Consider the following 22496-nt stretch of genomic DNA (forward strand, 5'->3'; position numbering starts at 1 on the left):
TGAATATATGAGCCAGTCTAAATCAGTTCAAAATAGAAAAGACCTAAAAAGTAAATAAAAGATTGTGCTTCACTACATCGATGGAACGAGAAAAACCTTCAGCTTCTGCGTCAACATACTGGAAAAGCAGCTGAAAGAGGTAAGACGAATATGAGATTAACAGAAAAAAAAAAAGAACTTCAGTATACTGTTTCCAAGTTACAAATTGACTAGCAATGATGTGTTTGTTTTTGAATCATGAGAGACTCCATTTTAGGAAAAAGGAATGATCATTTTAGTTACCTGTAGCTTTTCTAAAACATTTACTTTTCATCTTAGAGTAAAAGGTTATTCAGGGCGTTTCAGTTATTCTATATCCAACTGTTAGGGGCGATGTCAGGAAGGGCAGTTAGGTCTGTTCCTTAGATAACCATATCACCTTTGAACTCAAGAAGGGTTTTGGTCTTAAAACATAGAGTCTTTGCAGTTGAGATAACACTGTCATGTTCTGGTATAAATACTGTGAGTAAATGTTGTCCGGGGGCTCTGTTTCATTGGTTAACCTCAGTGTCAGGGTCTTCAAATGCTGAATGTCTTTGAACCATAACACTTGTTACATTGAAAATACCAGTACTGACAAGAAAAAATGTCGGTAAATATTTCAGGAAACCTGGAAATTGTGGATTCTACTTGTAATAATAATTCACAAAAGTACAATGACATCTTTAAAAGTAAGTAAATGAGTAAGTATTCATTTTTAAGAAATCATTAAATGCATGTGAATGTTCTCTAATTTTGTTTATATATATTGTTTATATATATATATATATTTGTTTCTTTGTCATAGAAGCCACCGCTGATGACCTTGATGATATCATCTTGACACAATCAGATTATGGTAAGTAAATGTTAAATGCAATAAAATATATATATTATAGTTAACCCTTGACAATGTTTCAATTTATAGATTTGATGAGAGAGGTAAACCCGAATGATCAAGTTGGAGGATTCAGCGGCTGGAATCGACAGTCAAAATTGAGAAGGCGAATTATTTCCAAACAAGAAAAACCTCCAACAACATCTGAACTTTCTTCTAACACAGAAATTAAAACTGATTCTTTGAATACTCCTCCGCCAATTATCATCATTTCCCCTGAAGACACACCGGATAAGTTACCGGCACCTCCAGAAAGTAAGTCCTAGGAACTAACTATTTTTCTTTGAGAGTGAATGTATTTTAAACCTCAGATAAAACTGTTTACAGATTCGACTGAGAGCTCTGTGGAAGACACAGCTGTCGAGCAGCAGCAGCAGCAGCAGCAGGGTAGAAAAATGTTTTTTTTTAAATAAAAACAATATATATATATGTATTTTAAGCATAGTTCAATAAAATGTCATATAAACCTGTTTACAGATACATCCAAAGATGCCACATTGAATCCGCCCACCAGAAGGTCGCTTTTCAAAGATCAAGACAGCTTTCAGCAGAGAGGCACCGTTTCAGTTCAACAAGAAGTGAAATCTGGAGGTTTTACCGCAAAGAATCGGAGTAAGATTAAAAAAAAACTATTTTTCGTTTTATTTATGAACGCTGTGCTGCGCAGCGTAAGATAACTTTTATTGTCTTCTGTTTTTACAGAATATTTAACCCCGGCCAAAAGACAGCGACTCTCTGCGCTACAAAGCAGAGCAACGCTAGTGAGTGGATTAATGAACGGTACGTTTTAATTCATACATACATACTGAATTAATTTGAATTCCTTTGTTTTTTTCCAGCTTTAATGTGATTATTTCAATATATATATATATATATTTATTATCTATTTATTTATTTTTTGTTCATTCTCCTTACAGAGGTAACGTTGATGGTAGGACAGATTGGCCACAGAAACGGACAGCGCAGGAAGACAGTCTCTACAGCCTCACGGGATCTTCGTAATAAGGCCTCATCGTTAACGCTTCTGGCAGCATGTCAGATTCTGTTAAAGAAGCATTTTGGTGACATCAAGGTGATTTTAAACTGAACTGATCACTGTGGTTTTTTTTTTGGTTTTTTTTTCTGTAGGTTAGTTTTATTTTATTTTTTTTCTTATGTTCATAGAAATGGATAACCGAATCAGACTTGCCCTGGATGAAATAAGAAATTTAGTTAATGAACTTAACGAAATTCCCGTTAATGCAGAAGTAGCAGATAACATCGTTTTAAATGCATCTCCTGCTAACAGTGAAAATGTAATAAATGAAGATCAGCACGGTGACGTTTTAAACGTAATCAATCAGGCTCTTGAAGATTTAAATAGCGCACCGTCTCCACACAGCATTGAGGAAAATGATTCACCTGACAGTCATCAGAATCCTTCTACGTCACCTGCCGCAGATCAGCACGGGGGTCATTTCAATACGGACGTAGCAGTTAGTTCTGATCAAATAGGACGAAACCCTCCAGCCGTGGTTGAACGTGAACATTTTAATAACCATGAAATAAGGAGACCTTTTACCATACCGCCGCCCTGTCCAAGTAACGTTCCAGATTTAGCCGCATTCTATACAAACATCATGTGTATCCTCATTGAATTAGCCGATGCTGCGAGATCGTTAACCAGACGTAACGACGTTGTGCAGCTGGAATTAGTGGGTGAAAATCTCAATCGTCACATCACATTTACTGTTACAGATGATGGAAATATGATCCTGCCTGCTTTCGAAAACTTCCTCGACGATTTAGTACAATCGAATGCAAATATACCTGTAGATAATAACATGGAATTTGTTCTTCAGGTTGTTAATGACCCAGCAGGAGGTTCTAAGCGTAAAGCTGCAGGAACGTTAGACTGTGAACTGTTTAATAAGAAAATGCGTCATTTGTATATTATAAACAATACCGGTAATCAGTTATGTTTTGCAATCAGCCTCGCACACGTCTCTGATCCTGAGCTCACGGATCACCGTGCTGTAGAACTGGGGAGGAGATGGCAGCATCAGGCAGGCCTCGACGAGCAAACAGCAGTTACTTTTAGTGATATTGGTAAATTTGAAACCATTCTGAAGAGAAAAATTGTAGTGTTTCACAGAACCACAGGCTCTACTGCTCTGTGTAAATTTGAGACCAGTTTCCCTGATCGTTCAAACCCTCTGTTTTTGCTGTTATTTCAAGGTCATTACTATGGGATAAAAAATCTCAAAGGTTTTATGGGGTGCAGATATATTTGTAATTACTGTTACGCCAGCTATGATAATGCAAACACACACCATTGTGAAGGTTATTGTCCAGTGTGTCAAACATATAAATGTATGCAAGAGATTAGCAATCCTGTAAGCTGTGCAGGCTGTGAAAGAATCTGTTCCTCATGTTTCAGCAGACACAGGGAACCGCGCATCAGAAATAGTGCTGAAAGGCCTATGAGTGACTGTGAGTTGGTAAAACTGTGTAAAGTATGCAAACGGATATACGTTATTCCAATCAGTAAACCGAATAAACCACACGTGTGTAATGTAAAATGCAGTATTTGCGGTGAAAATGTACCTCCCAGCCTAGACATTACATGCGATGATCATAAGTGTTACATTCTGCCTTGCAGTGCAATTAATCAACTTGATGATGAACTGATTTTTTATGATTTCGAATGCCTCGTAAATGAGAGCGGCGTGCATACCCCCTTTCTGGTCTGTGCTAAAACGTTGAAAGGTGATAAATGGCATGCTTATGAACTGAATTGCACCCAAACATTTCTCCTGCATTTCAGGAGGCCGAAGTACAGAGGCTTCACCTTAATAGCGCACAATGCGCGGGGGTACGATGGTTACCTGATTCTCACAGCTATGCTGCAGTTAGGCATTAAACCTCATCTCATCATGGTAGGAAGTAAACTTCTCTGTTTAACCGACCCTGATTACAGGTTAAAATACATTGATAGCTTGTCCTTTATGTGCATAAAGCTTAGCACCATGCCGAAAGCGTTAGGCTTTACCGATCAAAGCAAGGGTTTTTTTCCCCACCTATTTTCCTCTGAACAACGTCTCCAGTATGTGGGGCCTTTTCCTCCTCCATCCTCCTACGCTGTAGAACGCATGAGTCTTCAAGAACAACAGGTGTTTAGCAGCTGGTACAGAGAAGCGAGCAAAGAGGTCTTTGACTTTAAGAAAGAAGCACTTTGTTATTGTAAAAATGACGTTGAAATTCTTTCTCAAGGATGCTTAAGATTCAGAGACGAGTTCTTTAAGGAGACAAGTGTGGATCCGTTTAAAAGTATCACAATAGCATCAGCCTGCATGAAGGTTTTTGTAACCAATTTCCTTCCTCCTCAAACCTTAGCCATTCCATCACCTCTGGACTACAGACGTAGCAGTAAAACGTTCTCCAGCGCGTCCATTCAATGGCTCGGCTGGATTGCAGACAGCAGAGCCATATTTATCGAGCATGCATTAAATAGGGGTGAAAAGAAAATCGGCCCATATTCAGTGGATGGGTATGCAGAGATTAACGGTGTCAAAGTTGCGTTTGAATTTTACGGCTGTTTTTTCCACGGCTGTAAAAAGTGTTACATGCCTCATGACAAGTGTCCGTTGAGAGGGGTCGCATTTGAACAGTTTTACGCAGCCACTGTTGAGAGAAGCAAGGTGTTACAAACAGTGTACGGCCTTCGCCTCGAGGTCATCTGGGAGCATGAGTGGATTGAAATGAAAAAAATCAGACCCAGGGGAGATCAGCTTTCTTGAGAAAGTTAATGCACCCGAACCGCTATCCCCCCGGGATGCTCTGTATGGTGGACGCACCTGTCCTATGAAGTTGAGGTACACAGCGGAACCGGATGAAACTGTACACTATGTGGATTACACATCTCTGTACCCTTATGTAAACGCCAACTGCGTTTTTCCCCTCAGACACCCCACCATCATTTACAAAGATTTTGATGACCCCAGCAGCTACTTCGGTATAATCAAAGCTGTGGTCTACCCACCACGTAACCTGTTGTTCCCTGTTTTACCTTACAGAACATCCCAAGGTAAACTTGTGTTCACTCTCTGCCGCACATGCGCTGAAATAAATAACCAGTCAGGTCCCTGCATGCATAGTGATGAGGACAGAGCTCTGACGGGTGTATGGGTGAGTGTAGAACTCTGTAAAGCGTTGGAGTGTAGTTATCGTCTTGCTAAAATCACAGAGGTGTGGCATTTTGAAAAGAGAAGTGATACAATCTTTAAAGGTTACATTCATTGCTTTTTAAAGGGTAAGCAGGAGGCTTCAGGCTATCCGTCTGAAGCAGTGGATCAGGAGAGTAAGTCAAAGTATATAAGCGACTACAAACTGCATCAGGGTATCCAATTAGACCCTGAGAAAATCGAGATGAATCCTGCCAAAAGGCAGGTTGCAAAATTGTGTTTAAACAGTTTTTGGGGGAAATTTGCGCAAAGAAGTGATCTGTCTCAGACCACAGTCATCACTAACCCTGAAGACTTTTTCAGCTTCATGTTCTCGAGTAAATACAGGGTTAACTATTTTCATTTTTTCAACCCTGAAATGTGTGTAGTGCAGTGGAATTTCAGTAAACGTGTCATATATCCACCAAGTAAGACAAATAATGTGTTTATAGCAGCATTCACCACCGCTTATGCACGTTTAAAACTTCTCAGCAGCATGGAGAAGTTACAGGACAGATTGATTTATATTGACACGGACAGTTTGATTTATGTGACAAAAAGTGGTGAAACTCCTCTGGAATTGGGGAATTATCTGGGTGATCTTACTGACGAGTTAGATGGTGACAGCATTTCGGAGTTTGCATCGACAGGACCCAAGAGTTATGCATACCAAACTAAAAACCGTAAAAAAGTAGTGATACGTGCTAAAGGCATCACTCAGACGCATGAATGCAGCGAGAGGGTCAATTTTGACAGCATCAAAGGGCTGGTCGAGGGCTACTTACAGAGGTCCAGTGAGGGTGTCATTGAAATCCCTCAACACACGATCAGGAGGGATAAAAAGAGATTCCGTTTGACAAACGCGACATTTCTTAAAACGTTTCGATTGGTGTATGATAAGAGACGTCTTTTTTCTGACGGGACAACTCTGCCTTTCGGTTATTAGAGTTGAAGAAGAAATAAAATAAAAAGTCACATGGATTTACAGGAGATTGATTTTGATCCTAGATTTAGAGCACCTTTCTCATGTATGATTGTTGGACCCAGCGGCTGCGGGAAAACTTTCTTTGTAAAAAGTATTTTACAAAACTGTAATCATGTCATGGATATTGTTCCAGAAAATATTGTATGGATTTACACATCTTTTCAACCCATGTATGCTGAATTGCAGAAGATGAATAAAAATATTACCTTTGTGGAAGGATTGCCTCATTCTTTTGAAGATGAAAACCTGTTTCCTCCTGATCAGAATCATCTGATTATTTTAGACGATGTTATTGCTCAAGCCTCAGATGATGAAAACGTGATGAAGGTCTTTACCCAGTTTCGTAACCATCGTAATATGAGTGTTATTATGCTGACTCAGAATGTATTTCATCAGGGAAAGTTCAGTCGCACTATTAGTTTGAACTGTAATTATATGGTGTTGTTTAAGAACCTGAGAGATAAACTCCAGCTGAATATACTGGCCCGCCAAATGTTTCCATCTCAAAAGGGTCTCTTCTTGGAGAGTTTTGAAGACGCAACGAGAGAAGCTCATGGATATTTAATCATCGATTTTATGCCTACCTGCCCAGAACATTTCAGACTGAGAACGGGGATACTTCCTCAGCAGTGGCCTGCTGTGTACGTACCCAGAACAAAGTAAGTCATCATGTCTGCGCGTATAAAAAGGAATTTACCATTATTCAGAGCTTTGTACCAGGCCTGTCCACAGAAACGTAAAGATATTCTCGCACACTGCTCTCCCGACTTTATTCAGGCTCTGTGCGAGATTGCACTGAATATCCTAAAAGGTAACATTAAACTATCACCCTCTCAACACCGACAATTGAAGAAACAAAGAAATATCATCAGATTGTTGGGTGATAAAAGAACCGGGATAAAAACTAAACAGCTGGCTCTCAAAAAGCAATGAGGTGGTTTTATTCTCCCCATCTTAACAGCTCTTGCACCCTTGATCAGTGATCTAGTGGGTGGTATAATCAGGAGATAATGTCTCTCAGAACATCGCAGAAGATGTTTCTCATTTCACCTCATCAATTCAAGCGTCTGACACAGTCAGACACGTCCATCAGACAGACGGCGGAGGAGAATTTGGATGCTGAAATGAGAGCGATATTAAACGAGCCCGGTTTGACTTCTTATGAAAAAATCAAGAGATACGATGCTCTTCTCCAGAGGTATCTGACTTTACTTAAGCAAGGTGTCAAAGAAGAAAAACAGCGGGTCAGTTTAACGCTGCAGCGTGACACAGAGGTTCCTGAACATGAGCGGTCCCAAGAAAAACAAGGCCCAGGGCAGGACGAGGCCCCTAAGGATCAGGTTCTTACGGAAGTACTGAAAAGCCTTCCTAAACACAACCGTAAAAATGCCGAGTACATTTTGAAGAAATTATCCGAAAGAAGTGAGTTGGACTTCGCGAGGTGAATTTGTATTTAAAGGAAATGTTATAAAAGGGTCTCACATGATTGATTTGTTGAAAAATCTCATGCTTCCGTTTAAAAAATCTGGAGCATCACAAACCTGAGGATGGTCTGACTTTCTACACACCTTGTCAGAGGTAAACATCCCTATATCTTCAGTCATTAACCCTTATGCTCGTGAAGAATATAGACGTTTCAAAACAGAGGGTACATCGATTGAAAATGGGGGTACACCCCCCAGCGTTAAGCAGAGAAGAAAAAGAAGAAGAAGGCAGATAACTCATTCTCCCTACTGGTCGAGATCTGAGCTGGAAGATCCAAAAATGCTGATGGGAGATCAAAAAGGTCTCTTCGTAAGACGACACTACCACCCCGATGGATTACATTTTCACCATAAACCGTTATAAGAAAATGAAACATGTAGCCTATTTCTTTTATTCAATAAAATATTTATTAATTATATTTTTCAAGTCTAACTTCGTTCTCTACTTCACACACTAACATATGATATCATTACACAAATATTAAATCATAAGAAGAAAAAAAAAAAAAACAATGAAAAAAAAATAAGACAATTTAAATTCCATAACAATCCATAAATATCTCCAAAGAGCATGTTCCGTGAGTTTAAAATGTACAACTTTGATTAATGACACATTTCTGATATTTTTTCACAAAGTTAGATACCATTAAATCATTCTTAATCACATCTCCGGTGTATTTCGACAACACTTGCTGCAGTGATAATCCGCACGCTCTATGACATAGATAAAAAATGCAATGGTGACCGCACACAGTGGACAGAGTGTTTTGAAGCTGATTATTATGATACAATATTTTTGAGGATCTGTCTTCTAAAAATGTTACGATGCTTGACGGGTAGAACTCGAAATCCGGAGAGAATCCATAAGAGTCAAAAAAGCTGGATTGACCATTCTCATCCAAAGTCAGAGCTAGCCAGTGTTCTCCCGGCATGTGTGAAGGATGTGTGTTCACAATAAAGTAGGCCGGCCCTGGGAATTTGTCAGCTAGCAGCGGCAGCTGGTCGCACGGCCATACACCACAAAACAAATCTCCCAGCAGATGACGCATCAGGCTCTCAATTTCATGATTATTCATGTCTGATTAGATTAATAATAATCCACCAGCACACGCCTCTTTGAATCAATCTCTAAAATAGAGTCATAACAAGCGTAGATGATCAGCGTGGTGGTATGAGGCAACGGGTTTCTGAAGCGCATTTCCAATCTTAAATTTCCACTGGAAACTGGAGATAGAGCATCTGTGTCCTCACCCGGGTTAAGATTAAATGTGAATAGAGAGTATCCTTGATTAAATTCCTGACGTGTTATACTCAGTGGAAGATCTTTTAGATGTCGTCCTGTAGCCGTAAACAAGTTGTAATACTCTCTCACTGAATGACCTTGGTTAAAATTGGGCTGGAAGGCTTTAGCAGGAATTTGTCTGCCATCCTTACACAAAGCTAAATATTCCATATCAAAATGATTAAAGTTAAACGGATTGAGATTGCGTGTTCCTGTAAAAGCGTCATGATCCAGTAACGCAATCACCACATACTTGGGAAAGATGCCTAAGAAAAGATTCTCTTGGTTGCATACCCTTGAATTTTCAGGGATGGAATATGTTTTTACATTCACACGTGAAAGTGGATACAGAGCATTTGCCTTCATTAAAGCTGAAGCGTGCCCCAGTCGTGCAGCTGGAGAGACAGTAACTTTTTTGATAAAAAGAGATGCTCCTAATATCCTGAGTTTGTAAGTAGAGTCTCTTGCTGCCATGAGACAAAAGGCATCGTTGGCTCTTGTAAGTTTAATTTTAAGGTCAACAGAGTTTAAAAGAAGTCTCTCACAGAAAAATATGTCTGCATGCAGGGGACCTAGGAGATGTACCTCCCTGTAATTTCCCGTAAAGCCTGCTCTGCTGTTAAGACCTTGGTTAGGGCCATTAGTTGTAACAATAGAGTTCAGAGCCCCTGCAGTGTCTTTATAAAAAAGACCAGAGCTAAACTGGGTTTTTAAAGAATCCTCAGAAAAGTTTAACAATGTCTCAATCATGGCTCTATATGGATGTGTGGCGCTGGATTGTGAAATCATTCGATCTCCGAGAGTGACGTCACACTGACTGAAGATGGTGTTTAACGGATAGTTGATGAGCCCTACAGGTGCATCATCTGGCAGGTTTGTTCCATCCTCGTTAGTAATTTTCACTCTGAGATGCAACAGCGTATCGTTGAGATCCAGATACTTTTCTCCGTCTCCTGGAATGAAAAACTCGATCGGGCCTCCATCGGTGATTGCTGATAAAGGCTGGATCTCGGTGTAAATTTTATCTTCGATCGATAGCTGCGTCATCGGGGCAGAAAATAAGTCCAGCTCTGCCAGCGTGCACTCTGATGATTTGTTATGTAAAAGAGCCATTATTTAAATATATCAAAACTTGCGGATGACTTCCTTCCTCTTCGTTTGTCAGCTGCGACTGATCTTTTTCGCGTTTGTCGTTGTTTTTTAACCGTCCTTAAACGATCACCAGGGTGTCTTGTTCTGGGTCTTTTGGATAAAACCATAATTCCTGAACCTTCTTGACCGTCGGTGTGTGTAGAACCACTCATTTTACTCACGGCTCTACCGATGACATCCAAAGCGATATTTGATGCAGCCGTTTTAAGATGGGGTTTTGCAATTGCAAATCCTTTTTTAACCAGAGGGGATACGAAGCGGAATAATTTTGAAAATAATGATCCAATTCTGCGTCCGTACATGACCGGGGCCCCATAAAACCCTGGCAGATTACCGCCTGATTGACTTACATAGTAATTTACAAAGCGATTTGGATCACGTCTCAGACTTAGCTGTGCCATGTTCTCTCTTGCCTGCTTGATGCAGTGTTGAATGACCAGCGTAATATGAATGATAACCAATCAATCTTAGAGGTTATATACATATCTCTGGAATAGTTTATACAAATAAAATTTATCTCAGGCTACGTTGTGATATCACCGGTCTGAAGTGTAGTCTTATGACTGTCTTTCCATAGACGAAATTTACAGGAACGTTTTGGTCCGATTTAATTTCTATATTGATATTTTCAATATGTCTTCTGGAGACTGGAAGGTAGTGGGTGGGGTTAAACGTCTGAGTAATCATATCACTGAATTTGCCTTGTACTTTGACGGTCCGCAGTAAAGGTGCAAAAGTGTCGCCTACTATTTGTGTGCTGACCATGTCGCTGTAACAGTATAGGTGATAGAAACCAGCCTTTATATCCGCCGGAAAAGAAGCCAGTTTTGGTTCAGAAACATGAATCCATTCCCCTGATTTCACGCCCATCATATAAGCTAGAGTGCTGAAGAAGCGTATTTCATACGGACTGTTTGCTTGAAATGCAAATCTCTTTTGAACTTTGCTGAATTTAATGCGGATACCAAAGTTCATTTTTTTGAAAAACAGTTCCATCTCTGTCTCGAGTTGAATAATGCTGTTATAGTAGCCACTTCTGATCCTTTGCGTATTGATCTCCACATCACCAACCTTCCTCCATTCAAAGTAGGCATCATAATCCGGTAAATTATGCCATGTATGAGGGTATGAAATATCTGCTAATGCAACCATCCATTGGCCTTCTAAATCAATATGTTGAGCTAAATTCACACGGAAACTTGAACTGGTATTATTTTTAAACACTTCAATGCTAGCATTAGATGGAAGAGTAACGTAAAAGCCATCATCCTCTACCTGACGGTTCATGATGCTGTGTCAACTGTGAGGTTTAGTGCCAACCTTTTTTATACGTTTCGAAGTTCATCAAACTTGATCCAACTGTTGAATTTATCAGGCCAGTTTTTCCAGCTTACAAAAACCTGTTTGACTCCCTTGACCGTACGTCGTTTTAATATTTTTTCCACTTGATACATCTTGTCGTTAAATATTTTTACTTTTTGAAGTTCCTCAGCGTAAAAGGAACCCTCAATAGGTTCTCCATCCAAATCTTTGAGTTTGTATACAGGAGGAGATCGGGGTATCCGCTCATACACTGTAAACACTTCATCCGTAAAACTCTGTTCGTATTTTTTGTCAAACACTCCACGGACCTTGGATATTCTGACAAGATCCCCTTGTTTAAACGTTGTCACTGAGTCCTTGCAATATCTGTTGGACTTGACATCATACAGATTCTGAAACACTTGAAAGGCATTTTCTGGGGTCACTTCCATAGGGCTCATTTTAATGCTGGAGTGGTAGGAATGGTTGTAGCTTCTAGCTAGGTTTTGCAGTACATCGACGTACCGCCGGGTATTGTTAGCTGTAAAATATCTCCACATCCTTGTTTTTAATGTGCGGTTAAATCTCTCGACCACTGAAGCTTTTGCTTCACTCGCTGTGGCAAAATGTTCAATACCGTGTTTCTCCATTAAAACCTTAAATTTCTTGTTAAAAAATTCTTTACCGGCATCAGTCTGAAGTTTTTTGGGGATCTGACTTTCTGTAAAAACTGATTCAAATGCCTTTACCACCTCAGCGGCTGTTTTCCTTTTCAAAACTCGTACAAACGCCCTTTTTGAAAAGATGTCAATGACTGTTAATAAATAATTATAACCATCATTTTCCATGGCCAGAGCTTGCATGTCACAGAGATCAGCCTGGAACTGCCTCAATGGTCTGGTGACAAAAACTCTGTTTCTCGGGAATTTTATTCTTGCAGGTTTATGTAGAGTATAGGTATCTTCTCCTGATAAAAAATCTTTAACTTTTTCAACCGCAACCTTCTTTCCCGTTTCATCTTGCATAACCCTCCTCAGCCTATCTACACCCCCAAAACTTCCCGGATTTGAAGGGCTATAATATACTTTCTTCATCAGCCGTCTTCCTGCCATCTCTGCCTTATGCTCACTCTGCCGATTACTTGTTAAATAATGAGAAAAAACACACAGGAGGGTAGATTTATCCTTATTCTTTTTATTTTTGTATTTAATATTTTTTTAAGAACAACCAAAAAACAAAATCAGATAAAATGCAGATTAATGCAGATGAATTCAAACACTACTAGCTTTTAAACAACACTTTTGGGAAAGGTTACTATGTTCCTACTTTAATTGTATTTAATAGTAAAAAGAAAAAAGAAGAAAAATCATATAATGCAGATTAATTAAAGTACTGGAATACTAAAAAAAAATGATACAACAAGTCATCAAACATGTGAGATCAGTTTGTCAGTCCATAGCACTCTGAAACAGAGTTAAGTTGTTTGAGATGTTTCTCATCGACCATGCGATCATAAATGTGCGCTATTGCACTGTGGATGCCTTGTACCGATTTCAGTTCATATAAAACCGTCTTGGCAATCGTCTTCACTCTGAAGTCATCCGCTTGTATGCGTCGAAGTACCAGAAGATTCTGAATAGCAGGAACGAGTTTGGGGGTTACGAGTCGTCTTACGATGCGTTGAAAGTTGACTTGGTAATAATCCTCCCCCAATACCTCCAGGCAATGGTGTTGACGCTGGCTCGGGTGGTTCATTATACATCCATAGCAGGTTTCTCTGAGATAGTTCAAAGAGGTTATGTTGAATAAATGAAGTATCGCTGTTTTCACCGTATTGATGAGGGTGGTTGAGAATCAACCGTCAATTTCGTCCTCCTGGTTACTCTCATCCTCTGCTGAAGGCTGAGGGTCCTCCATCATTTCCAAGGTTTGTGTAGGGGCTTCGGCAGAGGGTGAGTAGCCGGTGGCTACCTCCTCCTCCACGACCACCTTCATGTCTTCAGGCAGGACATTCGCGTCTACAGACTCAGCCATGAATAGCGGTGATGGTGAGCAGAGGTCTGGAGAAAGCGGTAGATATTTCATGTTGTATCCTGTAGGTGATGCAGGACTGAAGTGGTTCTCTGAGAATGAGGATGTTGAGGTGGATGGTGAGAAGAGGTCAGGGGAAGGCAGATGATATGGTCCAATGTTGAAGCTTTCATCATGCTCAGGAGAGAAGTGGATCTCTGCTCGGTGGTTGTAGAGATCCCTGTATGGTGTCGGTCCACTCATTCTCATGATACGATTCTCAGTGTCTGTGAGCTTGCAGTTATCCCCCCGTATATATATCATAGGAAGGGGCGTGTCCTCAGAAGAGGGTTCGTTCTAAACGTAAAACAGGAAACGTCAGGGTTTTTTTCACTGACATGACATCGATCCAACTTCGTGACTTGTGGAAAAGGTCGGAAAGACGATGTCCAATTTCACTCATCTTCTCTACCCAAGCTTCAAATGGCAGAGCCAGCATTGTCTTGAATACGCCGCAGTCCTGATTGAAAGCCTCCAACACAAACAGATCTGAGGGACTCGTCCGGTTGTTCCTGCGTCTGCTTGCCCGAAAAGACCAGCGGCCATTTGCTGTGGTTTTTGACCCCCACACTGCGCTAAAGAGAGGTTCTCTCTCAGCTATTTCAACATCGGTTGGTATATGAAACATTCTCGCCCGTTTTACAGGTCGAGGAAACAGTTCATTTTCTTCTTCCTCCCTCTCCTGCCTTGAGACTGTTTCAGGGCTATCATTAAGGTGCAGGATTGCAAGCCTTAACACAGCCCAGTCGCTGTGGGTGAGAGTACACAGAGCCAGTGATCCCTTAAATACTGCATCTTGATCCAATTGATACAGGCAAAGCTCTCCTATTTCATACATGAAAATATAACCCCAGCTGCCAACCAGGCCATATGGCTCCAAAGACCATTCTTCCTGCAGAGTGTCGAACGGGGTCTTTGTACCCTGCAGATGTAGTATGTTGATTTCTTAGGAGCATTCAATTCACGGGATGAATACTGGTAGACGGTCACTGGGGTTTCGCACAGAACTGACATACCTCTTGGCCGACCCGAGGTCTGATTTTCAACCATGGTTGTTGAAGTTGATGTTGGATCCTCATCATCGGTAGAGTATGTCATGACGGGAATTCCGATAGGTATCTCCGTTGAGGAAGTATATGATGCAGTTGCTTGTTCATCATCATCATCTTGGCACGCGTTGCGTTTCTCCTCCGCTTGACGATAAACTCTCTTAACTCTAGCCATTGTTGAACGGGTGTTCTTTTTCCAACAAATGCTGCATGTAAAGTGCAGAGTTTTATCTCTGTATTTAAAGTAAACACTAAAGCACGCCCTATTGTTTTCATTGGGTTATTCAAGGTTTAACGATGCTTACAAACACACCCCCTCTATTTTTAATTGGTGCTGATGCCAAACAGTTTCCGATAATACCATATTTGTCTTGTTCTATTTATAACAAACACACCCCTGTGTTTTAATTGACTCATTTAAGGTATCGCCCCTAATGACGACAACCAATCAGCATCCACGGTTACCCCCCCTTGGACACACCACCTGCTTGACCACGTGACCTCCTGCCCACATGGCACCCACATGCGCCAACCGGAAATCCCACCCTCACCGGAAGTCCCACCCACCTGTCAAAAAGTTTGATGAAAGGGTGTACTTAAATTTTCTCTACCGTGGTGATCAAACACTTTAACCGTTCCTTGTACATAACAGAAAAAAAAATCTCTAAGTTTGACTTCCTGTAAACCCACCTTGTGTGAACTCTTAATTGTTTTTGATTTTTTTTTCAGGAGGATAGACCACATTTCCAAATTTGAATCTCTCATCTTTTTACCTTGTAAACATTTGTAGACAAAAGCAAAATAATCAAATTCAGTCTCTACAATCAGATAAGTGAGTTTGCAGAACACTCGTTCTGGATAAAATCAATTGACAAACCTGTCAGGAGAAATAATTAAATGTAATAATTTTCTAAACTGCCTTAAGATGTCCACAAGCAGAGTTTGGACCTCAATCCTTTGATCTTAAGTGGTTCCATCCATTTATCCATCCATCCATCCATTCCGTTTATCTTTTTGGGGTCGCGAGGGTCTACTGTTGCCTATCTCCAGCAGTCATCGGGCAAGAGGCAGGGTACACCCTGGACAGGTCACCAGTCCACCGCAGGGCAACAGAGAGACAGGACAAACAAACAACCATGAACACACACACCTAAGGAGAAATTAGAGAGACAAATTAACCTAACAGTCATGTGTTTGGACTGTGGGAGGAAGCCGGAGTACCCGGAAAGAACCCACGCATGCACGGGGAGAACATGCAAACTCCATGTAGAAAGACCCCAGGCTGAAATCGTACCCAGGACCTTCTTGCTGCAAGGCTAACATAATACAAAGCAAAAATGTAATGCCAACCAAATCCCGCACACTGCACTTGGCACTACTAAACACTTATGAACACACTAATTTTTCTTTTATTACCATCTAGTAAGCTCATTTCACATATATAGCACAAATGAAGGAAAAATGTATTTAGTAAAAACTTTATTGGAATTACAGATAGTCAGCAAGTACAGGGAATTGATATCTTGGATGTCAAAACATCAGCAAATAATTAAATGAAGAACATGAGGAAGAAGGGGAGAAGACGATGTCAAGACATGAGGGTGAAGATGCCAAAAATGTTGGGAGGATAATGTGACACAAATGAAATATGTAAACTGAGTAAAAGTATTAAACAATTAGGAAGAAAATCATACATTTTATAATTTGGTACTTGCAGTTATTCGCCTTATACCTAAAAATGCGTACTATCTCACTTTCAGCGGCCACAAACAGAAATCAGGTAGCAAGAAATGACAGCGTGCCTATCCGAGATAAGGCAGGGGTTAGAGGTGAGATCCCATTCCGCTTAGTTTAGCTTAGCTTAACTTCGCAGGCTGACCGGCTTGTGAACTAAGCTGTGCCGCTCCCAAAACCCCAGAACATATTTCAAAGGTCGCCCATTGTTGATGAACCGACTGGTCACATAAAGATTTTAGTTATACTTCTATGCTTAAAACATCTCGAAAGTTTTTGCGACAAATTCAGAAAAGTATGAAAATGCTAAGTGTCCACACTTGCCTCCTCTGTTTACGACTATTGGTGGTGCAATGTATTGTGGGATATGATGCTTGCCCAAGTCCGCAGAAGGATGGATCCTCAATAAAATGGATGAAATAAGAATATCTATGGGTTCTTTTAGAGTACTTCGTTTGATGCATACTTAAGAGTTGGAACAGTGCTTGAGCCACTGCGATGAAGTGTTAAAAGCACGCGAAAACACACCTACAGACAACTATGCATGTTTTGAACCACATTACCCATAAGTCCTCGAGGGCAGTCCGACTTTCATTCCATATATTCAAGATTCATTCAATATATTCAGACTTTCATTCCATATATTCAAGATTCATTCAATATATTCAGACTTTCATTCAATATATTCAGACTTTCATTCAATATATTCAGACTTTCATTCCATATATTCAAGATTCATTCAATATATTCAGACTTTCATTCCATATATTCAAGATTCATTCAATATATTCAGACTTTCATTCCATATATTCAAGATTCATTCAATATATTCAGACTTTCATTCAATATATTCAGACTTTCATTCAATATATTCAGACTTTCATTCAATATATTCAGACTTTCATTCCATATATTCAAGATTCATTTAATATATTCAGACTTTCATTCCATATATTCAAGATTCATTCAATATATTCAGACTTTCATTCAATATATTCAGACTTTCATTCAATATATTCAGACTTTCATTCCATATATTCAAGATTAATTCAATATATTCAGACTTTCATTCCATATATTCAAGATTCATTCAATATATTCAGACTTTCATTCAATATATTCAGACTTTCATTCCATATATTCAAGATTCATTCAATATATTCAGACTTTCATTCAATATATTCAAGATTCATTCAATATATTCAGACTTTCATTCAATATATTCAGACTTTCATTCCATATATTCAAGATTCATTCAATATATTCAGACTTTCATTCCATATATTCAAGATTCATTCAATATATTCAGACTTTCATTCAATATATTCAGACTTTCATTCAATATATTCAGACTTTCATTCCATATATTCAAGATTCATTCAATATATTCAGACTTTCATTCCATATATTCAAGACTCATTCAATATATTCAGACTTTCATTCCATATATTCAAGACTCATTCAATATATTCAGACTTTCATTCCATATATTCAAGACTCATTCAATATATTCAGACTTTCATTCCATATATTCAAGATTCATTCAATATATTCAGACTTTCATTCCATATATTCAAGACTCATTCAATATATTCAGACTTTCATTCAATATATTCAGACTTTCATTCCATATATTCAAGGTTCATTCAATATATTCAGACTTTCATTCCATATATTCAAGGTTCATTCCATATATTCAGATTTTTGAATATAAATATAAATAATTTCCTGAACGGCATGCCATAATATATATATATATATATACATTTGAAAGTGTATTTCTCTTCAGCTGTACCTGGAATCACGAATTATAATGCTAGCTGAATTATAAATATACTTTTAAAAACACATATAGCATATTTCTTCATCAAAAATGAATATTTAAAAGCTTATTTATTCTCAATCACACTCTCCAGCGATACGGTAGGATTACATAAAATTGTCCATTTATTCAGGTTAACCCTAATATCACCTGTAATGTCAAATCGACTTACATGAACAAATGACACAATACATTAAAATAATACTAACACAAACTGTTATAGTGCGTTCACACCGAACGTGGATTCTGCGATAGGAGCGGCCAATTTACATGTTATCCCTATGTAGAGGCGCGTTCAGGAGCGGAGCGGCGCGGTGCAAAGGAGACGAAAGACACGGCGCGGAAGGCGCGCCAAGCGAAGCGGAAGCGGAGCAAGAGCGATGAACGAGTTGAAAAATCTGAACTTTTTCCTAAATTCGCGTTGCGTCAACCAATCAGGGACTGGATGTGGCTGTGACATAGGGTGAAAGACAGCAGCGGAGAAGAAGCAGTTGTCAGTGAAGATGGAGGACCAGATCATAGTGGCGGTGTGCGGCAAGCCAGAGTTGTATGACTCAACTAATTACTTTTACCGAGACAAGTACAGAAAGGACCTGGCCTGGTTATGTTTAGGCACAAATATCTTATATTTAGGAGACGTGGACATTAAAAATCGGCTGTTTTTTTTTTACTGAGCTGAGATTTGTTTACTCACTGAAGACAGATGGACAGGCGTTCAGCAGCGGGCATACAGCGCCGGTAGTTGTTGTCCCGGAGGCCGATTCGTCTCCCAACGCGGGACAGCAGATCTTAGAACTGGGTCCTGGATAGACGGAAGTACCACTGAAATCGACCGTCATCCAGACACAGCTCCTGGAGTAGGTGGTGATACTCTCCGAACTGTTCCCGTCCTTGAAGAATCTGGTGAACCCAGGGACGTTGACGTCGGCGGCGTTTTTCGGGTCTCCACAGGTAAAACACAGTAATTATCCATGAAATCGATGTCCACCATGTTCAGTTGAAACCAGCAAGCAGCAGATGGAAGCTCCTCCTATTTGATGATGTGGCGAAGCGTTGCCACTTGTTGCCAAATGCCAACGCGGAGTTCACGCGGAATGCGGGCAAAAGCACACAAATGAGGCGAAATATTCGCAGAATCCGCGTTCGGTGTGAACGCTCCTTCACTTGTGTTTAATGTTCACTGTGATGACTGGCAGCAGGAGCTCAGTGCTGATAGTCCGGTCAGATCTCTCCGGGGCTAGCTTGCTGGCGAGGCAAGGCGGCAGTTACTATCGGATCGAAAATCTCCGAACACATCGGAGCACGTTTGAAATTAAGCGAAAGTTTTGATAAATCAAGGAGATTTTTCATGTCTACACAGTTATATTCCCGCACTAAAAACATTGTAAAAGTTCATTTGTATCACAGAAAGTGTAATTCTTTTACTCACAGCTTTTGCCACTGTGGTCCGTCATGGCTGCCCTTGCTTGACCAAACTGCTTCGACCTGCAATGAATCATGGGAAAAGATAGATCTCGAAGGATACTCACAACGCATCTTTCAAATCGGGCAAAAGAAGGACACATTTGTCGGCCGCATTTGACAGACCTTCCGTCCGGCGCTGTGACATAATTGGCCCACAAATACGGACTTGGAAGGATCCAGCTCCTGAATTGGGACACACCCTCGGCCTGCACATGGCCTTCCTGTTTATTGACCAATAGTAGAGGAGCTGGAGAGAAGAAGGCAGCCCTCCTCATTTGCATAATGAAGGAGAAATGCATACGGTAAAGGAAAAAGACAAGACGAGGAAATGTAAAAAGAACAAACACATGTCTAAGGAAAAGGAAAAATAAAATATATATATTTCTGCTTTTATTTAAATTTTGTCAGGATCGGTCCTCCATAAAAGAACCTTTTTAAACTAAGCAATGATAATTTATGTACAAATCTTCCAACAAAAGTTTAACCCACGTCTCCAAAGATGCAAGAAACAGTGGGTTCCTGCAAGGAGGATCTCAGTTTTGTCACTTTTTCGTTTTAGGAAGTTAGAGGTGAACCAAGATTTTATTTCAGATAGGCAGGGTGTGAGGGCAGAGGGTGGGACTATATAATTTGGCTTACTAGATAAATAGAGCTGGGTGTTATCTGCATAACAGTAAAAATGTATGTTAAATTTCCAGAAGATGTTGCCATGGGAAGAAGGTAAAACACAAAAGTAGGGGTACCAGAACAGAGCTCCTGGGCACACTGGTTGTGACAGGGGATGGATAGGAAATAAAAGACTTAAGCTGAATGAACTGAATGCAGACAGAAAGCCAAGAATGAAACACGGAAAGAAGGGGGAAATGCTAAATGAAAAGGAGGAAATGATCATGTGAATTTCCTCTGCTGAACAGCTGGAGGGGCTGGGGCCAGAGCAAGAGATGAAATCCAGAGTATGAGCTTTTATGTGTGTGAGAAAGTTAATGAATTGATCAAATCCAAAATTTTCCAGACATGATAAAAAGTATCTGGTGATTATCATTGTTCAGATGTATGTTGAAATCCCACACTAATTTAACATTAAGAGAGAGAAAATGTGAATCAGCATATGAGCAAGCTCATTTAAAAAGTCATTGCATGGCTTAGGGGAGTGATAGATAGCAACAATGGTGGTACGGGTGGGTCCAGGGAGTTTACACACTATGCACTCAACAGAGGTAAAAGCAGGCACAGAGACAGGCCCAGAAGGATTTGACCGTGTCGTTCGGCAAGGGTTGAGGCTCAGTCAGGAAGCACCAGGTCCAAAGGAGCTCAGCCATGCAGTACTAAAGAAGACCTGACCCAGGTTGGAGAAAGAGCACCACGAGAATCCAAACTATTGCAGACCAGATCAAGTAATCAAGCGATGCAGCCCACATTGTTGACAGCTGCAGCTGGGTAGGGTCGCAGAGTTGAGTGGAAAAAGAAGCAGGTAGTCTTGTATGTAACCTCGTTAGCACACAGAGACATGAGGTAAAGGATAAATTGTGGATTATAAAATAGCTCTCAATTTAGAAGATTGCTGAGTCCATTTAATCTATAAATACTTAAAAGTTACCAGTGGGTAGCGACAGCAAAACTCGCCAGCGTCCACTTACTGGAAGTCTCCCAACAGCCTTAGGTTGACCCATGGGTGAAGGTGCTTCAGCAAACAGCTGCCATATGTAGAGCATTAGCCTGAAATCTTTTAAATTACATTTTACACCCCAGAAATGACAGTTCAGTTTGTGCATGTATCTGTGTCGGCGTGTTTTTAAAGTTTTTAAAACATGGGGAATCTTCTGGTCACTATGACTACTACTTTCAGCCAAAATTAATGGTTAACGAGCCTTGTTATAATTAAATTTTTCAATTCAGTTTTATTTATATAGCGCCAATTCACAACACATGTTGTCTCAAGGCACTTCACAACAGTCAGGTACATACTTTCCAATTAATCCTAACCATTGAACAGTGCAGTCAGAGTTAGTTATTCATTCAAATAACTTAAAAAGTTTTTTCTGTCTAAGGAAACCCAGCAGATTGCATCCAGTCAGTGACTTGCAGCATTCACTCCTCCTGGATGAGCATGTAGAGACAGTGGACAGTCACTGGCGTTGACTTTGCAGCAATCCCTCATACTGAGCATGCATGTAGAGACAGTGGACAGTCACTGTAGATCATTTATAAGCAACTGAAATGCTAATTTTATTTTGATATGTTCATAATTCTCTTTCATTATATTGGCTTTCTGCCCTACAACAGTAAAAAAAATCTGGAAGGCTCATCTAATGTTGGCAGATCTAATATAATCCATTGTCTTCCCTATTTTTAGATGGGCGGCACCATGTACAACACAGGAAAGCATGTGTCTCTGCGGCCAGACAAAACACATCTGGTAAACATCTCTGGGGGCCCCCTGGGTTACAGCTACCGATTGGAGGAGGTCCGCCTTCACTTTGGGAGTGAAGATGCTCTTGGTTCAGAACACCTCCTAAATGGCCAAGGCTTTCCTGGAGAGGTGAGGCATAAATCCTGAGCAATGATCACACAGGTAGAAGAAAGACTGTCATTATTTCTAATCAATGAGTTGTATGATTACATGATTACTAGACATAAACAGAATGATGTCATACATCACCTATAAGGTAAACTATTCTTAAACACTTCTCAAAGTGTACTTTTTCCGCTTGTTGCAAGTTTTTTTCCCTTTATGATGGATTAGGGGTTCTACCCTGTACTCCATTTTACAGGAAAATGCAACTTGGTTAAAAGTGGAGAAACTAATGTTCCCTGTTTCTGTCATGTCTGGGGCACTGTCCAGTTTGCTTGAACTTTTTCGTTTGCACATGCTGCAGTCCAATACTTCAATACTTTTTTTGTAAATCAAACTGTGCAAAGAGACATCTCTAATTCCTTTTCTCATTGCAGTTCAGTAGAAACTTCACAGTCTTATTCAAACATCACTCACTGACAAAAAACAGCAAAGTACCCTAAAAATATGGTCCGATTTGGA

The 22496-nt window shown here is 40.1% G+C and overlaps 1 protein-coding gene across 1 annotated transcript in view; it reads left to right on the forward strand.

The window, feature by feature from the left end:
• Positions 1-22496, forward strand: part of LOC124863604 (carbonic anhydrase-related protein 10-like) — a 299030-nt gene that overhangs the window by 216226 nt on the left and 60308 nt on the right. The window contains exon 4 of the mRNA XM_047358056.1: positions 21816-22001. Coding sequence (XP_047214012.1) covers positions 21816-22001 — 186 coding nt within the window. The remainder of the gene's footprint in view (positions 1-21815; positions 22002-22496) is intronic.

Source organism: Girardinichthys multiradiatus, chromosome X (assembly GCF_021462225.1).
Source record: "Girardinichthys multiradiatus isolate DD_20200921_A chromosome X, DD_fGirMul_XY1, whole genome shotgun sequence".
NCBI lineage: Eukaryota > Metazoa > Chordata > Actinopteri > Cyprinodontiformes > Goodeidae > Girardinichthys > Girardinichthys multiradiatus.